General features: G+C 45.7%; 1 protein-coding gene across 4 annotated transcripts in view; it reads right to left on the reverse strand.

Moving 5' to 3' along the window:
* The window catches only part of adamts6 (ADAM metallopeptidase with thrombospondin type 1 motif, 6), a 52814-nt gene that overhangs the window by 10751 nt on the left and 20653 nt on the right, over positions 1–21410 (reverse strand). For 3 of the 4 annotated variants that reach the window (XM_061802099.1, XM_061802098.1, XM_061802100.1), the window contains exons 10-16: positions 16162–16303; positions 13285–13392; positions 8918–9063; positions 6792–6855; positions 3587–3689; positions 1573–1706; positions 1271–1394 (exon numbers count right to left, since the gene is read on the reverse strand). In XM_061802099.1, the coding sequence (XP_061658083.1) occupies positions 1271–1394; positions 1573–1706; positions 3587–3689; positions 6792–6855; positions 8918–9063; positions 13285–13392; positions 16162–16303 (821 nt within the window). The remainder of the gene's footprint in view (positions 1–1270; positions 1395–1572; positions 1707–3586; positions 3690–6791; positions 6856–8917; positions 9064–13284; positions 13393–16161; positions 16304–21410) is intronic. The other variant, XM_061802101.1, reaches the window with a different exon arrangement.

Consider the following 21410-nt stretch of genomic DNA (forward strand, 5'->3'; position numbering starts at 1 on the left):
TTGGCCCACCATAGAAGGACAAAGATGTTTCTCACTCCAGACTGCGTCATCGTGCCTCTGTCACCACGACGGATGCGGTATGGCGCAGTGTAACTTTTTATCACATCGCTACTTCCCCAACAAAAACTTCAGAAAAGTGAGCAATGAACTTTTCGCCCTCAAATTTGACCCAGAAGACAAACGGGCAGGACTTCCCGATTCATTTTGGCATGAAGTTCTCGAGACAACCTGCTCACTCCGAGCGAGAACCTCAACATCTTCATTTCTGCCACCTCCAGTCCTGCAAACTGGTCTTTCTTCAGTGCCACCGTCTCTCATCCTGACATCGTGGCCGGCCTCACCACTTTGCCCTCCATCCTAGCGGAGACTCTTCCGTCACATAGAACACCAGACACCTTCCGTCAACTGTTCCACCCCGCTTGGAGCCGTTTCTTCACTTCCATACCACACTCTCCATTGGTCTGTATTGTTGACCCCAAGTATTTGAAGTCATCCACCCTCGCTATCGCTTCACTCTTTCTCCTCCGCCCCTCACACTCACCCGCATATATTCTGCTTCACTTCGGCTAATCTTCATTCCTCTCCTTTCCAGTGCGTGCCTCCATCTTTCTAATTGTTCCTCCACCTGATTATAAGCCTCACCCAGTACATTTTTAAAAGAAAAAATGTTTTGTACATACGTAAGCCGCACGTGCTCACATTGAAACACGAGATATTTACAAAGACGTTCCACATAAAGAGTTTTCATAATACACCTTAGCTTTCCTTTCCAAACAGGGCTGGGTAAAAAAAAACAAACAAACATACCGGTAAAAGTCACTGAGACGCGGAAGTAACACAGCACCGACACAGTTCGGGCCACCTGCTTTTATCACCTCTGAAAGCTTTTTTGGTCTTTTTACATTGCTCCAGTTCTTCCCGCTGCCGTTTCCAGCGTCTCACCATCGATTCATTTATGACAAGTTTACGTGCAGTTATCCATCGTGCCCTGTTTCCTTCTTTATCGATCGCTTCTAACTTGAAAGCCGCGTCGTAAAATCGTTAAGATTATCCGCAGGGTTGAAAGCGTGTGACAAAAGTCCCGGATTATAGTCCGGAAATTACGGTAATTCGTCTGCCTTTAAGGACCTCTAGAACGTTCCTGTTCAATTTCAGCCTTGGGTCCTTGAGACTTTTTTTTTTTTTTTTTTAACGGTCTATCCGTGATAGACACGTCTACCAAATGTCATGTTGCTAAGTGTAACTAGCTTCACGATAAAAAGTGTTTGACCTCCTCGGGGCAGCGAATCGTTGAAGAGTCCCTCGGTGGCCTCGCAGGTGCTGCCGTCGCCGCCGCACACTCGACACCGATCCTCCTTGGCGTCTGACGCCAGCACGTTGTCGCAGCCCACGTGCTCGAACCCAAGAAAACACACATTATCATGGCCACAGAGTTCGTTACGGACACGCAGACAAATCAATGAGGTTGCTCCTCTGAGTCCAGTTCTTCAGCAGGACTCTCATCTCGCGCAACACAAGATAACACAACGCAGTCGGGTTTGTATAATGAAGGGATGAAGTGGGCTGGCTCACCTTACACTCGCCGTTGATGCATATGTCCAAGGAGTCGGCCTGGCATCGCGTGCCGTCGATGACGGCCGGAGAGCGTTCGGTGTAGAAGTTGTATCCCTCTGCCAGGCAGTTGAGGGCGCACGCCTTGACGCCGCCTGGGAGCCGGGACGAGTTTGTTTGGTTTTTTTTTCTATGACCTTTCATACTTGCAAGATGGTGAAAACAAAAAAATAACTTGAACCTTCTCTCAAGACTGTAACTTTCTCTTGCGAATAAAACCTCTTGGGAGTACGAAATTCTATCAGGACGAAAACCTTTTTGGTTTAGGTAAGAACCTCGCAACGGGTATCTTCCCTCAAAACCAGAACCTTTTCTCAGGACTAGACCCTTCTCTTGGGACAATGACCTTCTCCAGATACGACAACCTTCTTTTGGGACTAAAAATCTCCCATCGGCACTAGAATCTTCTATTGCCACTAAATTCTTCTGTTACCACGACATTTTTCGTTCTGGACTAAAAGCGTCTTTTGGTATTGGAATCTTAAATCAGCCCTAGAATCTCTCCTTGGAAAGAGAACCTCAACCAAGGACTTAGAACATTTTTTTGGGCTGGGAAAAAAAAAAACCCCTCTTCTCTCAGGGCTAGCCCTTCACTTGTGACTAAAATCTCTCGGGACTGAAACATTCTCTTGGGACGACAGCCCTCTAACTGAAACCTTTAGAGACAAGAAGCTTCTCTCAGGACTAGAACTTTCTCTTGGGACAATGACCTTCTCCAAGACGAGAACCTTCTTTTGGGACTAAAAATGTTCCATCGGCACTAGAATCTTCTACTTCCACTAAAATCTTCTATTCCCACGACATTTTTCTTTCTGGACTAAAAGCGTCTTTTGGGACTGGAATCTTCAATCAGGACTAGAATCTTCCTTTCGGACTAGAATCTCACCTGGAAAGAGAACCTTAACCAACTAGGACTAGAAGGGGTTTTTTTATGGCTAGGAAAAAAAACTAACTCTTCCCTCAGGACTAGACCTCCTCTTGTGACTAAAATCTCTCGGGACTGAAACATTCTCTTGGGACGAGAGCCCTCCAATTAAAACCTTTAGTGATAAGAACCTTCTCTCGGGACTAGAACCTTCTCTTGGGACTAAAAATGCTCTATCGGCACTAGAATTTTCTATTGCCACTAAATTCTTCTATTAGCACGACATTTTTCTAACCCTAACCCTCAACCCCTTGTGACTAAAATCTCTCAGGACTCAAACATTCTCTAGGGACGATAGCCCTCTAACTAAAACCTTTAGAGACAAGAAGCTTCTCTCAGGACTAGAACTTTCTCTTGGGACAATGACCTTCTCCAAGACGAGAACCTTCTTTTGGGACTAAAAATGTTCCATCGGCACTAGAATCTTCTACTTCCACTAAAATCTTCTATTCCCACGACATTTTTCTTTCTGGACTAAAAGCGTCTTTTGGGACTGGAATCTTCAATCAGGACTAGAATCTTCCTTTCGGACTAGAATCTCACCTGGAAAGAGAACCTTAACCAACTAGGACTAGAAGGGTTTTTTTTCTGGCTAGGAAAAAAAACTAACTCTTCCCTCAGGACTAGACCTCCTCTTGTGACTAAAATCTCTCGGGACTGAAACATTCTCTTGGGACGAGAGCCCTCTAATTAAAACCTTTAGTGATAAGAACCTTCTCTTGGGACTAAAAATGCTCTATCGGCACTAGAATTTTCTATTGCCACTAAATTCTTCTATTAGCACGACATTTTTCTAACCCTAACCCTCAACCCCTTGTGACTAAAATCTCTCGGGACTCAAACATTCTCTAGGGACGATAGCCCTCTAACTAAAACCTTTAGAGACAAGAACTCAAGACGAGACACTTCTCCTGGCACTAGTTCATTCTGTTGGGACTAGCACTTTCTCTTACAACTACAATCTTCTCAGTGAACACGAGTGTTCTATCACAACTCAAACCTTGCGTTAATGTCTGTCACCGATTTGTACCGTGATGTGTCTGAACTCACCCCCGGAGTAAGGCTTCCAGTTGTAGTACTTCCCACGGAAAGGCAGGCCGTCGAAGTCGCCGCACTGCTTCTCCCGGAAGTCGCGCGATCCCGAGGGGCAGGCCTGCCACGGGTGGAAAGACGCATTCTAACTCATTTTTTCTTTCCGTTTTGAAATCAACAATCCAAAAAAAATCGAAACAGTGACCCGCTATTTTGTAACAACATACGTTACAAATCTAAATAGTTATCGACGTGCAGGTTATGAAAAATGATCCGGATTCTTCGTTGACACCAACTGAGCAGGCGTCCGACGCCAGTTTACCTGACGCGACCTCGCCCTAACTGGATTTGACGCCGCTCACGCTGACCCGGCATGACAGAAGCCCCTTTCACGTGTGTTTATTTACATTTCTAAACATTCCGTATAAAATTAATCCACTGTGCCTCACTGTTACTTATTCACTGCATATTTTACTCTTGCTTCACAGGATCGTTTTTATTTATTATTTTTACACCAAATCTACGAGCATTTTTGTTGTATCTCTACCATATAATGTCAATAAAAGCTTTCTATCTGGCTATAGTGGATAGAAAATGTCTACACACCCCTGTTCAAGTGTGACTTTTTTTTTTTGAGACCAAGTTATTTCCAAACATTTCAATCTGTACAATACAGTTGTGGGAAAATGGTTTTGACAGGGGGAAGATTGAATAACTGCAATAATGTGGTTGCTTAAGTGTACACACCCTCATAAGTGGGATTTAGCTGTGTTCAAACTTAACCAATCACTTTAAAACTTACCGTAATTTCCGGCCTATAAACCGTGACCTTTTTCACACACTAATAAGCTAATTTGTGCATTTTTTTTCTTGCCTCGAGCAGAAAAGGTAAGCGTGAGACCGGTGGAATATCTGTGTCGAGGAAGTGACTTTTACCGGTATGTTTTTTTTTTTTTTTTTAAACCGGCCTTGTTAGCGCTGTGCTACCGTGTTCCTGCTGTGTTACTGCCTTGTCCCAGTGATTTTTATCGGTATGTTTTGTTTTTTAACCAGCCCTGTGAGTACAGCGCTAGCGTAAGCACTGCACGAGCATGTTTCTGCTGTGTTACTGTGGCGTCTCACTGATTTAAGTTTTTTTTGTTTTGTTTTTTAAACCGGCCCTGTTAGTGCTGGGCTACCGTGTTGCTAACTGTGTAGCTGGCGCGGCTGTTTTTTGTTTTTTTACCAGCCCTGTTCGTGCTACTGTGTTTTAAGCTAAGCTAAGCTAAGTATTAAAACTTTGAAAACGCTTTCTGTGTACCGTCTTTCTTTGTAAATATCTCGTGTTTCAATGTGGGTTTCAACGTGGGCACTTGCGGCTTTCACACAGCTGTGGCGTATGTATGTACCAAATGGTATTTCCTTTCCAAATGTACTGGGTGAGGCTTATAACCAGGTGCGCTCTATAGGCCGGAAATTCCAATTACGGTATGTGAAATGGGGGTCAGAACACACCTGTCACCGTTTTAAGCGCCTCTACCTAATCGAAAAATAAAGCCTCTCTCTTAAATGTTATTTTTCTTTCTAGCATGAAATGATTTTGTACCAAATTGGACACTGTTCATAATTGACGCCGCATTGTCTTGTTATCGCCTGACATATATATATATATATTTTTAAATTCAGATTTGAGTTGAAATGGTTATAGTTCACAATTATCGTGGAATTTTTTTTTTTTTTTTTTTTGAAGTTTTATCTCAGAAAAACATGGCTTCCAAACAGGGAATGCAGAATCGACTTCATCTGAATTTCCACTGCACGGACAGAACGGAAAAATCTGCTATTTATTTGCCTGTCAAAACTGTCGCCACCATAAAATGTCCTACGTGATCCCACTAACAAACAAACGTGTAATTTAGCAGATGTGACAATAATACATTTTAAAAGGCAGCATTAATAGCATTCTCCTGCCTCGCGATCGTGTGGCGCGTGCGGTCAGTGCGATGAAATGGCGCGTCGTTCCTTGGCCTCGGCATTTATTTTTAAAAGCAGCCGCCGTCCGTCCACCGGGGACCCGGACTATTTTCAACGTCGCTGTCTCGGTTGTCACTCTGCATCATTTGCGCGGTTCAATTCAATATGATCGGGATTACCGTATATTCCTAACGACTGCGTGCGCTTTGTGCATTTGTGGCGATGTTCTAAATGTATACATGTGTTACGTTATAAATTGAAGTCTTACTTTACGTGGGGGATTGGCACCAGAATACCAAATGACAAAAATCCCCAGCTACCCATTATAATTCCATTGACACCCCCTCCGCCCTTTGCATTGTATGTTAGCATCACAGAACATTTCAGTGTTCAAATTTAATTCTCTTTTTTGGAAAACTGATCATTGATGATGTAGCGGTACACACGCCTGCCTTTGGTGCGGGCAGCGTGGGCTCGATTCCCGCTTATCCGCCCTGCGACTGACTGGCGACCAGTTCAGGGGTGTAGTCCGCCTTTCGCCTGAATCTAGCTCAGATAGGCTCAAGCTTTCCCGTGACCCTTGTGAGGATAAGCCGCTTGGATAACGGATGGATGATTGTTACACGACAGTCTCCCATTTCTTGACATCGAGAGTCAGAACATGCATGAAGGAATACTTTCAAAAATGTTAAAATCTTAAAACTACGTTTCACTATATTGCAGATTTACACGCTTTATAATATTTCCCCCACGATAAACGGTGATTTATAGTTGTATATTTTTACTAAAGTACTCAAGTGACTCCAACTACCTGAGACGAATTCCTTGTGTGTTTTTGGCATACTGGGCTAAAAAAAAAAAAAAAAAAAAAGATGATTCTGATTCTTGCAAAGAAAAAAGGAAAAATGAAAGCGCCATATGGAAATAGCTGAGCAGGGGGCTCAGAGAGGGAAGGGGGGAGGGGGGGGGGCGCTTTCGACACGTGGCCACGTTAAATATTTATCCAAAGTGTCGCTCCAAACCCTCGGCCTTTTGCTTTTCACGCCGCGAAGTGCGAAGCGGTCGTCCGCGTGCGCTCCGACGACGTGTCACGAGGAACGCGTTTGTTTTTTTTCTTCTTTCTTTCTTTTTTTTTTTTTTTTTTAAATCACCGTCTCGCCGGAAGGCGTGCCAGGAAGCCGCCCGCTGACCTTGAAAAGACCTTGCCCGGTACGCGTAGCGAGGCATCCTGCAGGCTTCGCGTTGCACAAGGAGAAGAAGAGAAACTCACAGCGGTGTTGCAGGATCTGTAGCGCTTCCTTTCCCCGAGGCAGTACTTCCCTCCTCCGGAAGGCCTGAGCGGGACACGGGACACTTGAATGAGAGGTGACGTCGCTTGTCGCCACGGCATCAAACGCACGACGCTCTCTGACAAAGCTCCCGCTGAGCTCGCACAATACCACTAAACATAAAAAGGTGCGAAAACTCGGGAACTGCTTGAGACTTGAAGTTTAAGGCTCGCCGCACACCGAGCGATGCGGACCGGGCGGCGGCGGGGGGGGGAGGACCACACCAAGCAATTAGGGGCGTCGCTCATCTACCGGCACGCTGCAGCGGAAAAACTGCAACCCGGGTTTTGAGACTCACTTACGATATTCTTTTACTGTATTTTTTTTCCCCTCTGAACCACAAAAACATAGCGCGATTGTCAAGGATGAAGCGGATGGCCAGAAAGAAGAGGAAACGGAGGAGATTCCGGAGCGTGTGGATATCTTGAGGTTCCCGGATACTCTACACACATACTGGTGACGGTGACTCTCCACGCTTTGCTTTATCACGTCATAGGTACGTGTCAGTGGAAACTGGTTAATAGAGGGCGCTAGACTGACACGCCACCAAGTACTGCGTTCGCAAAAGACCACAAAATTCCATCCATGCATCCATTTTCTTTGCCGCTTATCCTCACAAGGGAGTGCTGGAGCCTATCCCAGCTGTCAACGGGCAGGAGGCCGTGTACACCCTGAACTGGTCACCAATCGCAGGGCACGTGGAGACAAACGACCACACTCACAATCACACCTATGGGCAATTTAGAGTGTCCGATTAATGTCGTATGTTTTTGGGATGTGGGAGGAAACCGGAGCGCCCGGAAAAAACCCACGCAGGCACAGGGAGAATATGCAAACTCCACACAGGCAGGTCCGGGATTGAACCCGGGACCTCAGAACTGTGAGGCCAACGCTTTACCAGTGCCGCCAAAATTAAACATTCATAATAAAATTTGAAAATAATCTTCATATGTACACATCTATTTGAAGAATGAAAAGTACATTTGTTTCATTCATCTCTGTTGCCTGATTTTGTGATGTACTTCAAGTCCGGGGGACGGAGTACTCAATAAATTTCAAACAAAATGTTCTGGTCCAAATTTCTGGTCAGGTCCAGCTCGTCAATGTTTGCTCTCTTTCTGATTAAATTATTGTTTACCTCACTTTATTAATTACTGAAGGTAAGTTGGCTAACGGGGGATGCTAGCTTATTATGCTAGCATGCTCACTTAATAATGAGTGAAGGTGAAATGGATGGGATCTCACTTGGGCTACTGTTAGATATTTTTCAAATATCACTTGAGCAATATTACCGTATTCTGCGCAGCACATTATAAGGCGCACCTTCAATGACTGGCCTATTTGAAAAATATATTTCATATATTAGGCGCATAGAATAGACAATACAGTAGAGGTTGGGGTGACATTATGCATCCATTAGCTGTGCTGCGCTAAAGGCTCAATTATGATCGATATATAAGGCGCACCTGATTATAAGGCGCACTGTTGAGCTTTTGGGAAAATTGAAGGCTTGCAGGTGCGCCTTATAGTGCGGAAAATACGGTACATAAGTTTTGAGCAACACTCATCAGATTTTGGACCGTTGGTGGGTAAATATGTTGCGCAAAGGGTTCCCTCGCCTTCTGACTGGAAGATATGAACCGTTGGATAACAACGCCGACAGTCCGGGCCCGATGCACTTGACATAACGGAAGGAAATTCCTCACACTTTGCGCGCACGGATAAAGGAAGACGGATTCCGGAAGAGGTGCCGATCATCAGCTTATGGATGATAGCGAGTATTGCTTTGCTGTGTGACTGCTTTTGAGTTTATGTGAGCTTCCAACAGGGTGACGCTTTAATAACTGCAATAATGAGGTTGCTGAAGTGTACACACCCTCGTAAGTGGGATTGGGTTGTGTTTTGAGCAACCAAAAAACGTTTGTCGCCCGCAGATCATCTCCAGACCTGTTCGTCGGGTCCAGCTACACACAAATATACACACACGCACACACACACACACACACATGTAGGCGGTCCCCCGGGTGTGTGTGTGTTTGGCTTGCCGTGGCTTACTTTGCCTACTTACGCTGGGCTGTCACAGTGCCTCACTGACGAGGAGACGCCGCCGCCGCACGTCCTGCTGCACTCCCCCCAGGCGGACCAGGCGCCCCAGCCTCCGTCCTCGCTCTGCGGCCGGGTCCCGAACGCCACGCATTCGCCCTGGTAGCACCACTGCCGGGAAGGGGGGGGGGGGGGGGGGGTCACAATGAGCGAGCGGCTACTTATTACAAAGCCGGTGGCAGTTTTAATGTTTTCCAACCGTCCCGTCCAGGCTGTAAATTAGCGTCGGCGTGAAACGTAGACTATACAGCGCTTGACTGATGACTTTTTTCCCTAAGCGACACGTGCGCAATCCTTCTTTCGAGCGCTTTTAACCACACATTAACTCCCCAATCGCACCATTACTCACCCCATAATTTCATTTACGCATTAGTCCACTTGTGCAGCAGTCCTTGTAGGGCTTTTATGTCTGACTCAGCTCACTTCTCCGTTTTTTTTTTTTTTTAATTACATATTTGTCACGAGGGAAATTATTATTATAATTATCTTTGCCTGTCTTTAAATAAATCACCAAGTAAGTCACCAGGGGAAACCAACAATTTTGTGGGGTAGGATGAAAGCGTTGCAATTCCCGTGCTTTGAATTACGAGTGACCCAATTTACAGGTTTTCCGCGATGCGAGCAGTCCGCTTAATTTATTGACAGCTACTTATACAAAATGCCATAGATGGGATAACAAATAGTGTCAGTGTCACAGTGTTATACCGCTTGAGTGGTGGCTACTAGAAGACATGTTGACAAACATAACAACAGTCGCAGGCATATACAGAGAATATTGTGTTTTTAAACAAAAATTTGGAGATTTTTTTTGCTTCTGTTTTCGAACAAAAATCGCCTGCGATAAAACCCGGAAATAACGTAACATAACAGCTGATCCACGACAGGCGTTGTCATTGGGTATAACGCAGCCTCTGAAGGCAGACGTGGGAAATATGGATTGGGTTTTCGAACAAATCGGTTCTCGAACCGCCTTCCGGTCGTGCTATATATAAGTCACAGATAACATCGGAGGGTTCCTTAACGGGGCAATTACTCCAAAATGACTGCAGTTTCAGATATTCAATATATAATGACCTTTTCCAAATTTTGTATCATTTCGCTACATATTACACATCGTAGTTAGCAGTGCAGGATATAGAACATGCCCAAATCTATTTAAAACACTAAAAGAAAAAGAAAAAACATTTTAGGAGAGTTATTGTTGTACTGATATATGTGCAAATGTTATGACACTTATATTAAGACCTCAGGCGGCTGATAAAGCAATGGCCTCACAGTTCTGAGGACCAAGGTTCGATCCCGGCCTTGCCTGTGTGGAGTTTGCATGTTCTCCCCGTGCCTGCGTGGGTTTTCTCCGGGCACTCCAGTTTCCTCCCACATCCCTAAAAACACGCAACATGAATTGGACACTCTAAATTGCCCCTAGGTGTGATTGTGAGTGCAGCTGTTTGTCTCTATGTGCCCTGCAATTGGCTGGCGACCAGTTCAGGGTGTACCTCGCCTCCTGCCTGTCGACAGCCGGGATAGGCTCCAGCGCTCCCTGGGACCCTCGTGAGGATAAGCGCCAAGGAAAATGGATTCCTTATTTCTGCTCAGTATAATTCACGATGCCTGAGCGATTCTGATGAAGATACCAAAGGCCCTTTAAGATGATATCGAGCCACATGGGACTGAAAAACTCCCCAGTCTTCTGGGCGCAGAGTGTATGGAAGCCCACTTGATGGGCCTGTCTATCTCCTGGAGAAGAACCTCTTTTGTTCCCGGCTTATTGTGTGTGTGTGTGTGTGTGTGTGTGTGTGTGTGCGTGGGTTCTGAAACTCGGGACGCAAGGGGCCGGCACGGCACCTCGGGAGGGCGCTAAGCTGCTCGCTAAGCCTGTTGGGAGATCCGAGCAGATCAGGGCCAGGCAGGCCTTTAGTTTCAGCGGGTCAAGAGCTCCGAGTCTGAGTGTGAGCAGAGGTGGAAGAAAGAACTCTCGCACGCTGCACTTAAGTAGAAGTGCGTAAAGAAAAAGGAAATGAAGCTCAGATTTGTTTCTAAATATGTTACGTTGTTAAGATGATTGATGAAAATGCAGTTTTTCTGATTTTCAGGTGTTTCTACGCATTTTAGGTCCGGCGTGACTCACCCTTTGCCAACTGTATAAAAACTCGAGCGCTTTCTTTCATTCGCGTTACCGGTTAGACAGCGCAATTAATTCCGTCGCTATGTTAACGTCCCGAAAAAGCATTTTTCCCCTTTGGATAGTCCGTCTGGTATGGCCACATTACAGCGCCTCGTTGTCTGCAGCGAGTGTGCGCATGACTCGGTGAGAAAACTGAAAGGGCGAGAGGGAAGAAAAAATAAATGATCGTCTAGTTTTCGCGCCTCAATTGTTGACCGATGCGAAGTTCTCACGCAGTGTGGGAGGCGGGACTTATGCCGGAACCTGAGGTGGGTCACTGGGAACTGTTTTAGCAACGTCCTCCAAAACAATCTTGAAACGTGAAATGGGGAAAGGTCTATGGCGGTTCTTCTTTGAAGAGATTTTTTTTTTTTAGGGTTAGCTTTTTTTTTTTTTTTTTTTTTTCCAGACAAATATAAAAACCATCTTGAAGTGGTACAATATCTTCACGACTAATGACTACATCCTTTGCACGTTTTCAGAATTGATCTTCAAACGTGCAGTGTACCCCGTAAGTAGAAACAAATCTCTGAATTCACTTTATAGGGTCTTGAAGTCCAGGTGATGTGCAATTGCGCTGGGTTACTTCGCACCACTGACTGTGAGCGAAGGCTACGTTGGGCCACTGCCCCCTTCCCCCCCCCCCCCCTTTACTTCCCCGCCTTTGTCCCGCACGTCCTCGGGCGGCTCCGGAAAACGAGATTGTGTCGAAGCCGAGAGCGTCGCGTTATACAACGACCTCCAGTAAGGTGAGAGCACACAAGAAACTCGGTTCACTAGGTCACTTTTTGTCTCTCTGCCCCCCCCCCCCCCCAACCCTCGCTTGCCCCCTGCCCTCTCCCGTTGGCCGGGCCTCTCTTCATTACACGGCGGGTGAGAAAGGGCTGACGGTCGTGTTCCTTTGAAGCTATCCCGGCTGGGGCAGACAGGCAATGACCGGGCAGCGCTCCTAAAAAACTGCTCCAAAAGCGCTTCCAAAAGCCCCCCCGGCTCAACCTGGGGCCCCCTGTGTTGTCCAGGACCCTGTCCGCGGGCCCCCCGACCTTCAAAGGCTCCACTGAGCTAATGCTAATGGCCGCTGACAGCTCGTGACACTCTCCCATTCTTCCCTTTTAGACCGCCAAACATCCGGCCACAATGACCGCCGTAATCCGCGTTAAAACTGTCTCTCGCTAACCTGGCGGCCGCGGACAGTACGCCAGTGACGTAAAGCTAGCCGTACCGGTGCGCAGGGGCGGCAAAACTACTCGCGCACTGCGCTTAAGTAGGAGTTGTGAAGTGACGCGTTTTTCTGTCAATGTATATAATATCCATTCAATAACCTGGCAGGACAATTTAAAAAAAAAAAAAATGTTTCAACTAAAAGCTAGCTAGCGTTGCCACAAGCTTTTATGCTAACAAAACAACGTGTCCCCAGAAGTACAGATAATTTCCAATGACTAATTTGAACCCTTCTCTCAAATAAAACTAGGTCCCAATACGTTGGTGTACTTTTGAAAAGATGATTTTAAATGATACATTTTAAAAAAGATACATTTATTTCCCAACTCGCCAGTCCAGGGTCTATAAACCCAACGCGCCACTAGCTAGGTAGGACTAGCTCTGGGTAATTAGCACCCTCATTTGGGGAAATATCGACTCACCGGTAAAAAATATTCAAAGTACAGTTTATTCAACTCTCCGTGTAGACTACGCTCGTTATTTGGCACTATGTAAATAAAATTGACACTCTCGTTGTCCCGTCCCCTGTTGGCATATCGGCAAGGCCTGTGGTGAGCTCGTGTTTTCGGATATCCATCTCTGAGATCGTTTGGCGCTGCCAAAATATACCGCAGTCGTACAGGAGTTAAGTGGTGAAAAATATTGGAAAAGATTGGAACGCGTATATTTAGTCAAAAGAATTCCTTTGTAGTGTGATTCCCAACCAGTGTGCCGAGCCACGTTGGTGTATTGTGAAAAAAATTATTCAATTTCACACATTATATTTATACATTTAGTGTTATTTGTGTTTTTGTTTTGATAGTACAAAGCATTTGCCTCGGCTCAGTCAAGGTTGGGAAACAGTTCTAGTGAAAGTGTTCCTGATGAGAAGGGCCGAGCCCCCCAATGAACCAAATCACGTTGCCGGGTGCGAGGTGAAGAAGAAGCCATTCGGCGGGGCGACGTACCCCTTTATCGATGCTCCCCGTCTGGCACAGCGTTCCCTCGGCGGCAGGAATACTGTTTGTAACGCAACGGTTGCTTTTGCTAAGGCACCAGAGCTCTCTACACACTTCCTGGGAAAAAAGGCAAAAGCAAGTTGGTCAGAACACATTGGAGACACTCCGGTGTACCGATTGAAGGACACCGAGACAAACGGACTTTGGAATCTAGTACAACTGTCGAACTGGGGCAAGAACAAATACTTTTTGTAAACCACATTTAAGAATCCGAACAGCATTTTTGAGCGGAACTCATTCGCAACATGGGAAGAATTCATCGTGTTAAAAAATCCGGATGATTGTCGGGGTCTCGGCGCAAGAGTTCCCCTGGTGTCCCTCAAAGTCCTGAGTCAGCTGAATCAACCGAGTGACTAACTCTCGCTCACCTCGCCATCACGCCGGTTTGCGACGTCGACGTAGCTCCATCCCCGGCTGAAAAACGAACCCTCCCCGAGTCGACCGGATGACCCGCTGAAGCCCCCGAATATCTTTAGTCTTACTGAGTGTCTGGACAAACACAACCGTGTTTATCTTAGACGCCTTTGCTGTCTCGAACATGAGGTTGATACCCAAAAATTCTCTTCGGCTGCGGCCAGTTGTCCCCCAATCTTCCTTTGTTTTGTTTTTTTTTTTTACTTTTGATTAATTTACAAAACGTTTTTTTAAAAAAACCTTCCCCACTGTCATACCGGGGTGGTGTTTGTAGAATGTCGGTTGGCATGGTGATGACTGGTTAGCACATCTGCGTCTCAGTTCTGAGGACCCAAGTTCAAATTTGACCTCAACTACTGTATAAGGAGTTTGAATGTTCTCACCGTGCCTGCGTGGGTTTTCTTTGGGTTCTCTGGTTTCCTGCCACGTCCCAAAACATGCATGCTAGGTTAGCTGAAGACTCTAAATTCCATGTAGATGGGAATGGTCCTTTGTCTATGTGGCCTGGTCACCAGTTCAGGGTCTTCCTCGCCTCTTTCTGGAGTTTGGGGTTTTGTCTGGACTTGCCGGACTTTTTAACCCAACATTGTTGGTGGCCCCACACTATCTCGAGGACGAAAACACACCGTCACCCTGGCTTAACTAACGTTTGCCGTGAAAAACCACCAGATCAGCCTCCGTTTTCCAACTTCAAAGGCTTTTACAGGACAATAGCGCTCGGCAGAAGACTTATGATCTGGTCTGCGGATTCTGACCCACCAGGTCAGCACTCCCCTGCCGCCCACCTGATTAAGCAAAGTGTCAAACTACACCGCTCTCCGGTTGCAGACACTTCCAGTTGCCAGCTGCTTTCAATAAAACTGCGGGGCTCACTAGCGCTCACGCTGGATGAAAGGTCAACGGCAGACCCGGATATGGGCCTGACTGACGGGTTTACGGCGGGGTTCGGACAAGAACCTCATCTTGATTTTGAGTCAAACATCTGAATTTGGTTGAAGGCTGCGGCGATGTCGGGTGATTTAAATGATAGCTTCTTTCACAAATGATGCCGCCGGTTTCACGAAAACCCCCCCTGAGAAGCGATTTTAACATCCCAGGAGCTCAGCGCGCTTAACTTTCTTACAAGTGAGGACAAAGAACATACATAAATACAAATATAACCCCGAAGATGGATGTCAAGGATTTGGAAGGACTGCCCGAACGGATTTCCATCCCGCAGAACTGGAGTTTTCCGAGCAGGTTTGGATAGTCCGCCACATTCCTTTCCGATGGTTTACATTATTTGGTCGTTAGCGCGTCATTCTTTCGGCTTCTTTATTTTTCACGTCCCGCATCAAGGTCATAATCACCATCATCATCATCATCATCATCATCACAATCCAATGGGAGCGTTGACTTCAATCTGTCGTCTCTTCAGAGGTGCCGATGGAAACCTCCCAACCGGCTCTGCGGTACCCCCCCCCCCCCTAAAAAAAAATCCTGAACCCTTTCGCTCTAACGGGAAATATAAAACTTGAAGAGCCTGTTAGCTCATTTCCCACCGGGGCACACTGCCAGCGTGAGTCTAAATACGTGCACTCGAGGGAAAATGTCACGGGCGATAACGACCGAGTGCTTTTTTTGTGTCTCTCCAAAAACTCTCCACGACTTTTCAAGGACCCCGTGACAAAATTTTTAATCCATGACCGTTCATATTCCATAGACAACTTCACGCAGACCAATTGGCTTACGTCCGGCATTTAGAGGTAAGCAAGGACAAATACTTAGGAAGTAGACATATCCGGTATCAATCTGTATTTTACTTGAATATTTATTTTTCTAATATATTTTTACTTGTACTCTCCACATTTGATAACGGCAGAAAAGTATCGTTGGTTTCTACTCGTCGCGTTGTCAAAATAGACTGGACGACGATGTTCAAAAAAGATAATTGAAAGACATTTTCAACTAAATATGAACCAAGAAGAATTAACAACAATGCAAGCTAACAATTTTTGTGATCCAAGCTTGAGACAGGCAGTCGCTGCATATCGGGGCACGGATCGGGAATCGAACCCGCACCGACTGCACAAAAGGTAGCGTCGTGTAGCAAGCACGACAGTACCAATGCTAACATTTACTTGAGTACAAAATCAAACTTCAGAAATGCATTTTTTTACTGTCCATGATATAGACGAGACCCATTTTGATAACATTGGGCGCATTTGCTAAAAATATGTTTTGTCGCCGACAACAGCAGAAATTCTCTTCAAAAAAACAATAGATGGATAATTTATTTCTTCTCCAAATATGTTGTCATTAATCCACCGTAATATTGAAAAAAAAAAAAAAAAAATCTACTTCAGAACAGTAACAAAGTAGTTTTACTTGCCGCTAGCTAGCGCCACGGTCGGACGGGCGCTGGTTTCTTACCCCATACTTGCACTGACGCGAGGACGCCCCGTACTGGAAGCGGCACTGCTCGTCGGCGTCGTACACCTGCCCCGGAGCCACTGTTGGGTACAGGAAGTCTCGTTTCAGAGGTTCATTGTCCAGACACGTCCCCCGACCTGAGCTGTCAAAAACACAAAGCTACAATAGGATTGTTTCTTGCACAAATGGACCCGGATTGTGTCAGTGGCCACATCTCTCCCCGGCTATGGGCCTGATTAGCATCAGGTTTTTGCAGGCAAAAACACTTGGTGCGGTCTTTCGGGTGTCCTGTCCCAAGTTTTGAACGCAAATGTTATGCAGAATGAGCAGAAACATCCATTCATCTCCCACTCAAGACCACTTCCATCAAAGAAAACATGGTTTAAAAAATAGATTACTAGTACTCGTTTGTCACTCGGCGGGGGGGCACGGCGGATCTCCTGGAAAGCGTAGTTCGGAGGTCTCTGGTTCAATCCCGGACCCGCCTGTGTGTTCTTCCCGTGGCTGCTTGGTTTTTCTCAGGTATCCTCCCTCATCCCCAAAACATGCAACATTCATTGGACACTATAAATTCTCCCTAGGTGTGATTGTGAGTCCGGCTTTTTGTCTCGATGTGCCCTGCGATTGGCTGGCGACCAGTTCAGGGTGTACCCCGCCTCCTGCCCGTTGGCAGCTGGGATAGGCTTCAGCACTCCCCGCGACCCTCGTGAGGAAAAGCGACTAAGAAAATGGATGGATGTACGTAACTGTTTGTTTGCCTCTTCCACTTACACTTCCTATTCCATCACTTCAAACTTCATTTTGGTTTTGCGGTAGTCACTTCAATTTTCCATGGCGCAAATGTGTCTTCCCTACTTTTACACGGCGCCAAGTACGCAACATGCTTGACACCTGACGTCCGGTACGTTTCCCCGCGTAGACTCCGCTGATGCTTTGCTCCTCTCGCCAGTTAATAATGCTAACCACCACTTTGCTTTATAGAAATAAAACGAAGGACCAGAAGAGCCTGAAGCTGAGGTTTCTCCTTCCTGGTGTACACGGTGAGAGACACCAAGTTCCAGAACAGCATGCGGCGAGAAAATACGGGAGATGCTGTTTAGTCTTGTTTTGTTAAAAAAACAAAACAGGCACTCAGAAAGAGAACTCTCTGGAAAAATAAACGACTTGTTGTTGGATTAATGCGGGCGTTTACTCTGGACCAACGCGCTGAGCTTCTTCAACTAGGCGCTAACATTAGCCAATTATCCAATTAGGATAAAATGGACCTTGTGTATTTCATTTGGAAAACGCTGTTTACTGCACCGCTGTGTACTTTCCAGCTGTGGCAGCCCGGGTGGAAGGCTTCCATCCCACCGCAGGAAAAGTGGGCCCGCTGACAACACAAATGCAGACGACAAGAAGACTGAAGCTAATTTCGCGCTTTTCTAAAAACGTCGCCTTAAATAGTCCAATAACATGAAGACCGGTGGTTTTCTCTGCGGGGAATTTTCCACCTTTTTCACAGGTTGCTGTTCTGCATGAAAGCCACCGAAAAATAGTGGGGCGGGGGGGGGAGTCGGTTAGTCTTTCTACTATTCGCCCTCTTTTTACAATCCTGTTCCAATCAGGCAGTTTTCAGGGGCCCGTCCTGTCCCCTCTGACGATAATATCAATACGCAACATAGTTTGTTAATTCATTGTCTAGCTTAAATGCTGTCCGGCCACTTTTGTTTAAATTTCTTTTAACAGCATTGTTGTACTGGCTCAGTTTTTTTCCGGTTCTGTCCTGTTCCCTTTGAGTATAGTGTCAATATACAGTAGCATGCTCTGCTTTATGCCCTCGTTTTATAGCCACGTTAAAAATCTGATGATTTTTCATGTTGTTGTACAGCACTGTTGAAATCTGATGTTTTCTCAGCTTAGTGTCCTGTCCTGTCCTGTCCCAGATAATGTCAGCATCCAGTACCACACTAACATCATTAATTAGAGTAATTGACCAGATTGATTCATGCTGTATTGCCACTTTTTACCCTCCTTTACAACTGTATTACTTGTGCTTTTTTTATTAAAATGTATTTTTTCATTCTCAATGTTTTTTATTCATTTAGCTTATTAAATAATTGTTCTGATTTATTTATTGTGCTCCGCGACCCTTATCGGAATCAGCGGCATTGAAAATGGATGGGTGGTTATTATACTGTGAATAATAGAAAATGTTTATATGAACAATCCTTCATCATTTAATGTTTTAAAAAATCCATCCATCCATTTTCTTAGCCGCTTATCCTCAAAAGGTCTGCAGGAGTGCTGGAGCCTATCCCAGCTGTCAACGGGCACGAGGCGGGGTACACCCTGAACTGGTCGCCAGCCGATCACTGGGCACATGGAGACAAACAACCAATCGCACTTACGATCACACCTTGGGGCAATTGAGAGTGTCCAAATTAATGTTGCATGTTTTTGGGATGTGGGAGGAAAACGGAGAGCCCACCCGGAGAAAACCCAGGCTGGCACGGGGAGAACATGCAAACTTCACAGAGGCGGGTCCGGGATCGAACCCAGGTCCTTGAGAACTGTGAAGCCAACGCTTTACAAGCTGATCCACCCTGCCGCCAAACGTAAAGTAACTAAATTGATCATAAACAATGTCATAAAATGCGATTACGCTGTCCATTTTAAAACTCAAACGTGGGCCTCGAAAAAAAGTCGGCCCAGCCCCGTTGCTCGCGGCCCCGCGGGTCCGACTCCTCCCGGGAGCTCCAAACGTCCCGAGCGCCGCCTTCAAAGTTGGCCGCAGCCGCGTAAACTCGGCCTGAACCCTGCCGCGGAGCGCGTTCATAAAGCATTTCTTAAAAAGCCAAACAAAGCGCCGCAAGAAACGCGAATGTAGGCCAGCGTGACGGCCAAAGTTGTTTACTTGGCAGGGAGGGAAGCGTGTGTGTGATATCCAAAAAGTTTCTGTCTGGGAGAGGGCCGGGAGGGTGGGCAGGGCAGGGCAGGGTAATTGGAGTTTACGGACAAAACCCTTTTGTTGGAAACACCGAGGCAAATTAAAAAAAAAAAAATGGCTAACGTCGAATGAGGTGTAACATAAGAGAAGGCCTGCAGGGTTCGGACACCGGATTCCTTTGAGCGCACTAAGCGGCTCTTTGTTCGTCATCCCCCGTCCCCGGTCGCCGGCGCGGCTCACGGATTTTAGCCGGAAACATTTTGTGACAAGCGCGCACGCTATTATCCGCTTTCTTGGAGGGCGTTCGACGTGAGGCCCCCCACCCCCCCCCCCTTTCCGGGTTGGCGCGAAAGATACCGACACGGAACGGGCGGTTGTCAATTTTCCAGATTATGGAATAATATGAGAAAAATGAGAAAGGCTGCGGGCCAGGGTCCACTCACGCCAGCTATTCTTGACGTTGCCGCGTGAAAGTCACGGATGAATTATTTTGGAACGTCGTCGCGTGTGAACGTGAGCTGTGGACGACATCAGCTTTTGTGCTCTATTTATGTTTTTTACTTTTTTCGCAAACGCTCGATAGATGCTTGAAAAGTGTATCGGCTCCTGTGACGCATTTGCAAATACACCATAAAAACTCTTTTGATTAATTCACCTGAACAAAGTTTTGTTTACAATTGTTGTTGTTCACTCTTCACTCTCCACTTCACCTTTATAGGTCGACGGTTTTTCGCAAAAAAAAGCGACGTAAATATTTCCCAAAACTTCATCAGCGGATCAGCCAGAAAACACATTTTATGTGAAATTTTTGATGAATTTCATAATACAGAGCTCTGCAAATTGAATGTGATTTTAAAGTGCAAGGTAACAAGTTTAAATGTTCTGTCTGAAATAGAACGTAAATAAATGAACAACGCGTTTAGCGTGTATTTTCCCATTGCAAGTCCTGATTTCCAAAAATATATCAAACTGATTGACTTTTAATGTTTTTATGACAAAAAAAAAATCTTTTTTTTTTTTTTTTTGCTATGTTATGATGATGGTGCTTGACAGCATATTTTGGGGAAAATTACCATGTCGCAGAAATCGGGCCCTATAGGCAGACAACAGTATTTAAATTTTGAATCAATTTTAAGTACAAATTCCCCAGATTATTCGTTCAGAATATTGGAAATTTTGAGTGTATTTTCCACTTTATACGAGTTGAAAAATATTATACATTTTGAGTGAATTACTCCCTAATTATGAGATGAGGCATATTAATATTTATAAGGGAACAATGACGTAATTTAAGGCAACACCAAATGTAATTTTTATGTCATGCTAACTCAAAACATTTAAAAACATCGCTAAAATATTTTTGTATTTTTTTTTAATTATATTCTGTTATAAAAATAATTTTTGAGTTCTGTGTACTCATGAGGGTTTACAGAGGAGGTAATATGCAAGGTTTCTTGCTAGTCACGGTTTTATACATATTTCCTTTGCACTTAGCCTTTTTTTTTTTCCCTCACCAAGTCCAATTATAAATCCTTCATGTTACCAGAAATGAAAAAAATGTCAAGATCACACAACTAGTTTTAATACGACATGAGAAAAATCCTAAATTAATCCAACCTGTAAACCATGTCCCCCACACGTTTTGGGAGTACCAAGATGGCGGCCGACTGGCTTCAACCAATGGACATAGCGCTCGATGAGTATGCGCTATCCATTTTTTTTTTTTTTTAAGATCAGTGCCACGGGTGCAGAGTCGCAAGCTGCGACTTTGATGTGACTCTGACCTCCCGTCGAAGCGGGAGCGCAGAGAACCTCCCCTTCCGCCCGGCGTAGACCTGTTATTACATCCACGCACTCCCAAAGGCTTCTCGATGGCCACCAAAATGTCCGTCGGCTTCTTCCGCCCAACAGACGCTCGGCTCGGACGGGCGTTTTCGTGCCAGCGAAAAAGGAGGCGACGCGGCGAGGAGCCCGCCGGACTTGGAAGTCGTCCCTTCCGAGTCCTGAATCTCGAGGGCGTGTAAAACGGTTTTAAGGGGGTCCCAAGTAACACGGAAAACGGTGACATTCTCCAGCATTTATGGCCGTGCTTGTACTCAACCACACTCACTTAAGTCCAGTTTTGGGGGGGGCGTTTGGGGGGGGGGGGGGTTGGGCATGTATAGGAAGACAGTTTCGACATTGGATCGTAAAGAAAATTTTGAACGAAAAAATAATTTAAAGTAGAAGTGCAGCACTCCGCCAAGGGTTAGGGTTTTAGTTTTTTAGGGTTTTTCGTGCATTTTTTTCTCATGCGCGACGGGGCACTCGAGCGACACTG

This window comes from Syngnathoides biaculeatus, chromosome 17 (genome assembly GCF_019802595.1).
Source record: "Syngnathoides biaculeatus isolate LvHL_M chromosome 17, ASM1980259v1, whole genome shotgun sequence".
Classification (NCBI taxonomy): Eukaryota; Metazoa; Chordata; class Actinopteri; order Syngnathiformes; family Syngnathidae; genus Syngnathoides; species Syngnathoides biaculeatus.